Consider the following 11,026-nt stretch of genomic DNA (forward strand, 5'->3'; position numbering starts at 1 on the left):
CCCTATTGCGCCTTCTTCTCCCCCTACTACAGCACTCAGCTTCCCTGGGAGCTCCAACTCCTAGCTCCCTCACTTTTCTTCCCTGGAGCCAACTGACTTGTAACTTCCCACCTCCCTGCCTGACCCTTAGGTGGGCGGCCCTATTCTAGCTTAGCAGCCCACTGGTGTGCCTGACAGGGTGTGGTGCGAAGTGTGATTGTGATTTTTGGATGCTGATAGAGGCAGTGCTGCAGGTTGGGAACCCAGAACCAAGAGGGGTTGAGTCCTGCACTAAGAATAAAGAGCGTGCAGTCCCCTGTGACGCCCTGACTAGTCCAGGGGTGTCACATTTGGATGAGGAGAACCACTGTGCCTCCACACTCTTTTGACTGCTCCTTGTTTTCAGGGTCATACAAATAAATCCAGTTCTCATCTGTAGTGACCAGTTGATCCAGGAAGTTCTTATCAGTCCAGAAATGCTGACAAATGGACCAGGAAGTTTTCCCTTGCATGCTTCTCTGATCTGATGTCAAACATTTGGGGACCCACTTTTCAGATAGCTTCCTCATGTCTAAATGTTCATGGGTAATGACACAAACACATTTACAGGAAATACCCATGATGTCTGCTATTGCTTTATCTGAAATTCGTTGATTCTCCAGTATGAGGTTGTGTGCAGCATAAACAATCTCCGAAAGAATAATCACTCTCGGTCGTTCAGGACGCTTCTCATCATTGGTGCTGAAGTGGCCTGTTTTAAATTTGGCAACCCAATTCTTAACTGTGGAATATAAAGGGTATTTGTGATGCCCTGGCAAAACCAGGTTGTCACAGAGCCTGCACCAATCCACCAAAATGCAGGCCATTCTCCTCTTTGGCACCAACACAGTCCCCACACAGGTATACACCAGCCAATCAGGCCCTAGTCACGCCCCCACCGGACGACTGGACTAGCTATGCTGACTAGGTGGCAGTGAGGGCCACAGGCGACGGAGATCCGGTCGCGGGGAACCTGAGATAGACCGGGCAGGGTTGTAGCCCGCCGGTGCCGAGAGAGGGGATCCGGTCCGGAGGCCGTTTCAAGCGGACTAGTCCAGACGATAGAGAGAGACAGGCAGAAAGTGCGGAAGAAAGGGCCCCTGGCTGTATATCTGTGTGTGGACCCGAATACAACCGCCAGAGGTTACCGGTCACTGATAATTTGGTTTACCACGGACTCTGTGTGTTTACTGACCCTCCAAATTAGCACCAGCTCATCCAGCACAACTACCAACTGTGAGTTCCCTGCTTCCTGCAACCCCCTCACAATACCCTGGGCCTCGGGACTACACCTTCCCTACCCGTGGAGAATATCCCACCTTGCTGCCCCATGTCATCAGCCCCGGGCACCCACATATAAGGCAGCGGCGGTGTCACCATCCCCCACCACAACCCATGGGTGGCGTCACTGACAAAGACTCTATCCCCTGTAAATAACCCCTTTTCACTCGTGGGTGACGGATGGTTGCGTGAGCCCCGGATCCAGCTGCCACTCGAGCCACAGCCACCACCCGAATCCGAGCACCTCGAGCAGCCCCCCGGTTGTGGTCTGTCCCCCGCCCGCGACAACTTGGCGTCAAGAACAGAATACTTACCCCATCCACTAACCTGGTTAAAGTGCGCCTTTTCTGAACTGTTAACCTGTGAAATGTTGACATTTTCGGACTGCCACCATCTTGCCCGCCATATTTGGCGCCAAAAACCACAACTTCGCCATCTTCTTTCCTGAAAAAAGCGCGAATCCTAAGCCCTGCTCCCTAAGAACGCGCGTGGAACCCGGTGATCTCCAGAGCAGGAAGTCGAAAAGGACAGTGGGTCTCGAGAGATTGCTGTTGAAAACCAAGGGGGAGGGCAGGAAAAAGCAGAAAAAAAAAGGAGAAACCCGTTACTGGACACCAACACGGCAAGATGTCCCAGCATCCTGGCAAGCAGAGCGCGGAGAGCTCCGTTCCCAGAACCGCAACCCCGATGACATCTTCCCTGGCCCTGAGCCAGGCCGCAACCCCGATGACATCTTCCCCGGCCTCGATTCAGGCTGCACCGGTGAGGACGTCGGCTCCGGCAGTCCACTCGGCCGAAACGGAGGCGGCACCCAACCTAAAGTCTATCCCGTATCCTGTTCTGGCTGAGGAGCAGCCGGAGTGTACCTGCAGGGAAGCGGAGCAGGCCACTGATCGGTGGAGCCCACGGCAGTATGTGAGGCTGGTTGTAGCCGGTGCCGAGGGCATCCGAGTGGGCCTGGCTCCTGAGCAGGAGGCGGCACATGGAACCCGTGTCCCGTACTGGAAGCAGCAGCAGCTGTACGGGAGGCTGCGCTGGCAGCGGGTGTAAAATGTTGTTCTATGGACTTGGTAGCGGAACTTGGCTACCTCTTTTCCTAAGGACAGTTTCGTAACCTTAAAAATGTTTTTTTTTTTTGTTTTTGATGTGCCTTCCCTCCGGGGAATGAAACGTTTTGAACTGGTTTACTTGTTATCTTTTTCAATTGCAGAAGCCGAAAAATAAACGTCAGTGGCCGGACAGCCCGAGTACGGGCTGTATTCTACCAAGGGGGAGTATGATGCCCTGCAAAAGCAGGTTGTCACAAAGCCTGCACCAATCCACCAAAATGCAGGCCATTCTCCTCTTTGCCACCAACACAGTCCCCACACAGGTATACAATCAGGCCCTAGTCACGCCCCCCCAGGACAATGGGAGGGACCGAGGAGAAGAGCTTAGGAAGTGACAAAGCAGAGTTTAGTTTGAGTTTGAGCTGTAGTCAGTGGAGAGCTGACAGGAGGGAGTTGGAGCTCCCTGGAGAGGGTGGTAGTCAGGGTTGGAGCCCCGGACCACCATACGACTGGACTAGCTACGCTGACTAGGTGGCAGTGAGGGCCACAGGCGACGGAGATCTGGTCACGGGGAACCTGAGGTAGACCGGGGCAGGGTTGTAGCACGCCAATGCCGAGAAAGGGGATCCGGTCCGGAGGCCGTTTCAAGCGGACTAGTCCAGACGAGAGAGAGACAGACAGAGAATGCGGAAGAAAGGGCCCCTGGCTGTATATCTGTGTGTTGACCCGAATATCGCATTAGGCTCCGCCATTTTGTTTTCCTGCATGTGTAGAACACTGTTGCTATAAGCAACAAACACAAAATTTTTAAAACATATATTATACACATAAGGCTTTTATGTGATGTAACATTCGTTACCATAGAAACAAAAAAAAAATCACAAAGCCAAAGACTTATCAGCGGACCATCGTACGTCAGCATGCTGCCCTCAGGAATAAGGATCCTGATTGGCTGCCCTTCCTCCTTCTGTCTTCATAGAATCTCATCAGTAACAGCTGCCATCTCCTCTCTCAGTGATGGGAAAGTCTTCACAGAATACAGATTTTTCCTCAGAATTGAGAATTTTGATGACTGATCAGTAACTTCTGACAGAGAAAGAAGCAAATTTCTCTAAGATAGATTTTATTTTTCATATGTACTATTGATTTATGAAATAAAAATTCTAATGATGGCTATGCTTGATAGGGGCGTTCCCATCCCCAGCATCCTATTCCAATATATAATAGGTGTAATAATAATAATAATAATAATAATAATAATTAATAATAGCAAATGCCCCCAATTGGAAATGCAGTATATTTCTCCTGATTTGCAGGGCATTGCAGCTTAGACACCCATGGTTACGATCACTCATCAATCAAAAGAATTATACTATATACGGTATTTGTAATTTGATGTATTTGCGAATATTATTATTATTATTACACCTATACATTTTAAGATCTTGGAGATGAGAATACCCCTTTAAGCTCCTTTGATGGTCAGTGGGGTTCTTCCTTTCTTCTCTCCCCATGTGTATTTTTAGAGCAATTACAAGTTTTCCAGTATTAATATTCATTCAAATTCGAATTTCAAAAGATCCGCTCTCTCTCTCGTTAAAGCAAATTGCCATTATGTAAACTGAAGCAGCAAGCTTTGTTAAAGCTAAAATTTGGGCCAGTTCCCAAACTTTTCAGCATGGCTATAGTGAAAATCTCCTATGAACACAAGTCACGCGCTGGTCTTCATGGAAGCACTGTCGTGGCAGGTACAGAGACCTTCATCAGATTCCGGCTTCAATGGCAAACTATTGGTACCCTGTGAGCACATCACATAGGGCCAATTGGTTAATGTATGCATGTATGCCATTGGTCTGCATGCTTAAGGCCTCCTACACACGTCTGTGTCTCCGGTACATGTTTGGTCCATTTCCTCACGTACCGGAGACACGGGCACACGTAGACCCATTAAAATCAACGGGTCTGCGTTCACGTGCGTATTCTTCCATGGACTATGTGTACGTGTGGAGCATACGTGTGCCCATGTGCTCCACATGTAGACATGTCCGTTTTTCTACGGCATTACAAGTGTCACACGGAAAGCAAATGGTTCACACAGAACGCAAATGGACCACACGGATGTGTTCCGCGTGACACGCACCGTAGAAAACACATGTGTCTGCGAGGAAAAAAAAAACTTTACTCACCTTCTCCAGCCCTGCTGTCTCTGCCGCTGCAGACACTTGCTTCCGACCGCCGCTCATTATGCTCATTGCATATTCACTTCACTGCAGCCTGAAGCAGCAGCGGGGAGTCGGCAGGACCGGAGACCGAAGATCAGCACCACGGATAGCTACGCCAGGGACAGGTGAGTAGAAAGTTCCTGTTCTCTGTGTGTTATCACGGTTAACACACGGAGAACACATGTGTGCCATAAACTACGGCTCACGGAGGGTAATACACACCTTTGACACGTCCGTGAAAAACGTGCGTGATTTTCACGGACATGTGAAAGAGGCCTTAAAAGCTGCTGTCAGAGATTATTTAAGCAGTTAACGGCAATGGGTGATGGTCAGTTTCACTTTCGTCTGTTAGAGGCAGATTATGGCTGTGTAACACAGCCATTATCTGCCAAAAAACTTACAAGCTCAGGTCCTGTGCATGCATCAAATACAGAGACCTGACCTGTTAGCAATTTTTACACATGAAAGTAGACTGTATAGGTGCTTGTCTCCAAATAAAAGTGGTACTTCATTTGTAGAAATTAGAAATCCTATATAATGAAAAATCATTCATAGAAGAAAAATGTCTGTATGTACACTTGGGGCATGTAAATGAACTTTGAATATTCAATGTAAAATGTATAGTATTTATTTAAATATTCAGTGCACACATATGAATTGATGTAGTCAGGGTACGGTTTTATTTATTTGTATGTTATACCATTGCAATCACAGTGTGAAGCCTGGACCCCAGGGGTCACAGGTTACTACACTCACCACCCCCCCCCCCACTAGAAAGGTACCACCCGTCAACCACAAAGACCTGATTGCCTCCCTCAGAGTCAGACAGGCACACCAGGTGGGTGGAGTCGGGTGGAAAGACACGCCCCCCGAGGAGTCTGCTGGCCTGAGGCAGGAAAACAGTAGACAGACAGTCCAGTTCAGTACAGTAGAGTGGAGAGTAGTGGAGTACAGTTCTGCGCGGGGCCTGGGTTGGAGCCTAGGACCCCCAAACAGTCAGGCAGGCAGACGGCAGTGGCCGCCTGCAGGAGACCGGGAATACGACCGGTGGAACCATAAGGGATCAGGACAGGGTAGCGGCCCGCCGGAACCGAACTGGGGAGCCAACAGGATACCGGAGCACCAGGCAGGGTACTCAGACCCTGAACTAGGCTATACACCACCACCATAGTCAAATTAACTGATTGCGGTCTGGACCTCAGGGGTTCATTCCCACCAAAGTCTCGATTGAAGGCAACAGTCCAACCCGTCCGGATAAGAGCCACCGCCAGAGGCAAGAGATCCAAGGGACAGCGTCTGCGGGCAAAAGGGGCTCCTACGACACATACACGCCGGGGAGCGGACCACCAGTGCCCAGGCACAGTGGTCACACTGCAAACACAGGTGCAGGAGAAAGGCAGACATTGCCAACCCGACTAGGAAGCTGCAGCCGGCTGCGGGCCCCGTTCATCACACCGTTTGGTTTACCAGTGACTCTGTGTGGTTCAATCGTGAGTACACCTGTGCCCTCGGGCACCGCACTGCACCGCAATACTGCGCCCTGCACCCCGGCCCTCGCACAACCGGGCCCCGGGACCAACATCCCCAACCCACGGAGGCGTCAAAACCTAGCTGTGCCACTACACCGCTCCCGGGAGTCCCCGTACCTTCACCGCAGCGGTGGTGTCCACCGTCACCACAACCCGTGGGTGGCGTTACGAACAATCATCCCAAAACCAAGCACCCGCATCCCCCGCGCGTAGCGCCAACCTCCCTTGCAGAGCGACGTGACCCCTGGGTTCGTGAGAGGCTCGAGCCGCCACCCGTAGAACGCGAGCACGGATCCGAGCGGCTCAGCAGTTGCAGCCGAGGCCGCGAGGTGGTACACATCGACTCTTCTGGCGTCTGCGAACAGGATCGACCCAGTCTACTTACCAGTAGAAGTGCGCCTTGTGGTTCGAGTAAGCGGCGTCCCGCTGAAAAATCTGAAGATCCGCCACCTTGGGCGCGAAAGTTTCCCGCACGAGTCGTCTTCCCCGAGCAGTGAAGGTGCAAAAGTGAAGCCCCGCCCCCAAAGAGAGAAGTGCTGTAGAAAAACCAAGGGGGAAGGGCGAGGAGCTGGCTCCATGTCATCCCGGGGATAAGAAGCAGGGACGCCAGGACTCTGCACCCGTCTTGTTCCTGAAACCCGAGCAAGCCCGAAGCCCCGTAGCCCGCGCCCGGAACAGCGGCATGGGTGGAAGCCTGGACGGCGCAGATGAGTCGCCGTCTACAGGCCCAAGTCCAGCTCCTCGTGGAAGGGTGGGTAGCTGAGATGGAGGAGGTAGCTGCGGCCGTGCGGGCACATGAGGTGGAGGCAGTGTTGGAGGAGCGGGTAGGCGACCCAGGTCTCTGTGTCCCAGAGGGAATGGCTACTGCTGCCGAGGGGCCCGGTCTGCTCCCGCTCACCCTGCGGCGTCCCCCACTGCCCGTACCGGTCGCTGCTGCCCCGCCGATTGGTCCGTTGCCCTCGACATCGGCAGCGGGTTCCACCATACCTGACCGCGAGGACAGGCCTGTAGACACGGCCCGCGAACGGCCGCTTGCCCGGTCGGCACCGATCCCATTGCCCATGAAGGTGCCCGTTCCCAGTGAGGAACCGCTGGTCCCGGAAGTGACCACGCCCGAAGAGGCTCCGGCAGTCCGCCAGAAGAATGATGGACGCTGACCGGAAGGAGGCCCGGAAGGTAAGGCTGGCCGATCGCAAACTCCAGGCCTCGGCTGAGGCAGCGGAGGGTTGTTGCTGCAAGGCAGCAAGACAGGCCGCGACACAGCAGGGCTCCTCAATACATATGTTGCCGGTCGTAGCCAGCATCGGAGAGCGCCGACTGGGCCCGACCCCCGCGCATAAGGAGCGTATGGAAACCCCATTCTGGAGGCGGTAGCTGAACCAGACGAGCCGGGAGATTGAGGCTCGTGAAAAGGAGAAGGCCGCGGTACTGGCCCGCACTATCCGGGAGAAGGAGAATCTCCGGAATGCAACATACCGGGTGCGGGGCCAGACCTACGAGGGCCAGGTCCGGCAGTTTTGCCCCCGGCGTGGATGGGGATTTATTTACGAACCGGGCCTGGAGGCCAAAGTCTTTTTCTCCAGGAGGGACATTTACCATCACCTGCCCCTGGGTCACCCGGATCATGACCTGAAGGCTGGGGAGCTGGTCACCTACACCCGCCACTGCGGGGAGAGGGGCTGGTTCGCCCTTGATGTCAGAAGGAGGGCGAACCGCGGCGTTCATGGGCGGCCCCAGTCCCCTCCCCCGCTGTACAGCCCTGATGTGGAGCTGGAGGAGGAGTACGAGGAAGGTGACCTCAAGTAAGGCAGCGGACTCCCGTTGTCAACAGGACAGTCCCCATTGGGACCTAAAGTGTTTGTGGTAGCCCGTTGGCTGCTGAAGTGCCCGTCCCCGTTGGGACTGATGTTGTCCCCTTTTTCCCCCAAAAACAAGGCTGAGAAATCGCAAGCCACCCAAAAACTATTGGGTTTGTAAATAGTCCCCAACTGCCCTTCCCTGCAATTTCCAGTCCCCGGAGAGGGTGGTTGGAGGAAGGACCCGCAGCAGAGCAGGCTGGGGTCCGGTCACCATCAGGACCGGTGACCATCCTCCGAGTCAGGGGTCCCCTTGGACGTGAGGCCTCTGAATGACGGCCGGGTGCGTATCACCATACCCGTTCCCGCTTGGGTGGCCTGGGCCAGTTTCCGTTTTCCGTAATGGGGAAAAGGGGTGCTGCCTGTTTCTTAGGGGCAGCATCTAGGTTCAGGTTGCTTGGGTGGGAAAGCGGATGGACCCATTCCCGTTAATGTTATTAAAAATGTTTCCCGTTTGCAACGGTTCAAGTAATGTGCCTCCCGCAAAGGAAGAAATGAAAAAAATGCTTTTGAATGTTTTACCTGTTATTTATCTTTCAGAAAAAAAATAAAAAACGGTGTGGACGGGCAGCCCGCGGACAGTCTGCATTAAACCAAGGGGGAATGTGACGCCCTGGACCCCAGGGGTCACAGGTTACTACACTCACCACACCCCCCCCACACTAGAAAGGTACCACCCATCAACCACAAAGACCTGATTGCCTCCCTCAGAGTCAGACAGGCACACAAGGTGGGCGGAGTCAGGTGGAAAGACACGCCCCCCCGAGGAGTCTGCTGGCCTGAGGCAGGAAAACAGTAGACAGACACTCCAGTTCAGTACAGTAGAGTGGAGAGTAGTGGAGTACAGTTCTGCGCGGGGCCTGGGTTGTAGCCTAGGACCCCCAAACAGTCAGGCAGGCAGACGGCAGTGGCCGCCTGCAGGAGACCGGGAATATGACCGGGGGAACCGTAAGGGACCGGGACAGGGTAGCGGCACTCCGGAACCGAACTAGGGAGCCAACAGGATACCGGAGCACCAGGCAGGGTACTCAGACCCCGAACTAGGCTATACGCCACCACCATAGTCGAATTAACTGATTGCGGTCTGGACCTCAGGGGTTCATTCCCACCAAAGTCCCGATTGAAGGCAACAGCCCAACCCGTCCGGATAAGAGCCACCGCCAGAGGCCAGAGATCCAAGGGCCAGCATCTGCGGGCAAAAGGGGCTCCTACAACACATACACGCCGGGGAGCGGACCACCAGTGCCCAGGCACAGTGGTCACACTACAAACACAGGTGCAGGAGAAAAGCGGACATTGCCAACCCGACTAGGAAGCTGCAGCCGGCTGCGGGCCCCGTTCATCACTCTGTTTGGTTTACCAGTGATTCTGTGTGGTTCAATCGTGAGTACACCTGTGCCCTCGGGCACCGCACTGTTTCGCACCGCTACACTGCGCCCTGCACCCCGGCCCTCGCCACCCAACCGGGCCCCGGGACCAACATCCCCAACCCACGGAGGGGTCAACACCTAGCTGCGCCACTACACCACTCCCGGGAGTCCCCGTACCTTCACCGCAGCGGTGGTGTCCACCATCACCACAACCCGTGGGTGGCGTCATGATCAATCATCCCAAAACCAAACACCCGCATCCCCGCACGTAGTGCCAACCTCCCTTGCAGAGTGACGTGACCCCCGGATCCGTGAGAGGCTCGAGCCACCACACGTAGAACGCGAGCACAGATCCGAGCAGCTCAGCAGTCACAGCTGAGGCCGCGGGGCGGTACAACAGCAACCTCATTCCATTTTTTTCAGAGGTGCATGTTTGTTGTAATATAACCACTTCAAATCAGAGAAATGCTAAAATAAAAGTCAATAAAACATTTTTTTCTCTATGTTAATAAAATTGTAATTGGTTATTTACCTTATAAAGAGATTCTTCTGGACTCTGCTCAGATTGGTATACGGACTGTTTTCACTCTTCAACGATATGAAAGCCTCACAAGCTACACCGGGAGGTCTAATACAGTAGAAGGACTCTCCATATCGTTTCTCCACGTAGTTACATTTTTCTTCTTTTGTATCTAAACAAAATCCACATTCTGTCTCTACTTCTTGACTTTTATTGAGGAATTTACCGGTATATTTGATATATTTATATCCATCATTCCTTGACTTCCATAAAGCAGAGACTCCTTCACTGGGATGCATCAAGAGTATAGATATCTTCACTTCACCTTCCCAAAACAGAGTAAAATACACATTATAGGTCGCATTGTTAAAATCTTTAATTTCCCCAGAAGCTCCAGCTCCAAGTTTTGTAGAAAAAATACGAGCTCTTAAGAAGTCTCCTCCATAGGATTTTTTTTCACCCAAGTAGTTACACATCTCCACCCGAACTGTTATGGTGTCTCCAACGCAGTACATAGGTTTATAGTCTACGATGGTTGCGGTGCTGTGTTTGGCACTGGTCGTTACATTTAAAAATGTAAAATCCACATTTGGAAGAGTACGATTCACAAGCGTCATTATCTCATGTATTTGCACATCTATGCTGTTTGGCTCAGTTGATGTTTTAGCCTTTTCGAATACACAGATAAACGTTTTTGGTAGGATTTTAAAGTCATAAGTCTGATGAGAAATTAGCAATATTTATTTGGTTACACAAATTAGAACAGTGTGAAATGCATGATAACATCTCATGAAGGACCTACCTTGAGACGAATGATGAAGCTAAGTACAGCGAGGAAAAATATTGCAAGACACAAGACCATCTTAAACTGGATTTTGGTAGGATTAGACATTTCATTGGTTCTCCTAAAAAAATGTAAAAAAATAAATAAATAATTGTCACAACTTCCAGAAACACACATAGAAACTGTGAATTTTGAAGGCTGAAAATCACAGCACCGCTTTGCTACTGCAGTCTATAACTTAGTCCGAATTAATTAAATTCAAAGGAAAAGAGCTGTGAATGTCTCCTTTTAATACACTCTTCAATATTGAAATTACAACACTTAGAAGTTGTAAAAATCGAGGTAGCAGCAGATGACACTAAGATCTACAAGTTATCACATTATCAAGCATCTAGCT

The 11,026-nt window shown here is 51.8% G+C and overlaps 1 protein-coding gene across 1 annotated transcript in view; it reads right to left on the minus strand.

The window, feature by feature from the left end:
- LOC142310216 (NXPE family member 2-like) overlaps positions 1-10,737 on the minus strand; it is a 96,678-nt gene extending 85,941 nt beyond the window's left edge. Inside the window, exons 1-2 of the mRNA XM_075347704.1 lie at positions 10,648-10,737; positions 9,858-10,564 (exon numbers count right to left, since the gene is read on the minus strand). Coding sequence (XP_075203819.1) covers positions 9,858-10,564; positions 10,648-10,737 — 797 coding nt within the window. The remainder of the gene's footprint in view (positions 1-9,857; positions 10,565-10,647) is intronic.
- Positions 10,738-11,026: the final 289 nt, after the last annotated feature.

This window comes from Anomaloglossus baeobatrachus, chromosome 5 (genome assembly GCF_048569485.1).
Source record: "Anomaloglossus baeobatrachus isolate aAnoBae1 chromosome 5, aAnoBae1.hap1, whole genome shotgun sequence".
Taxonomy (NCBI): domain Eukaryota; kingdom Metazoa; phylum Chordata; class Amphibia; order Anura; family Aromobatidae; genus Anomaloglossus; species Anomaloglossus baeobatrachus.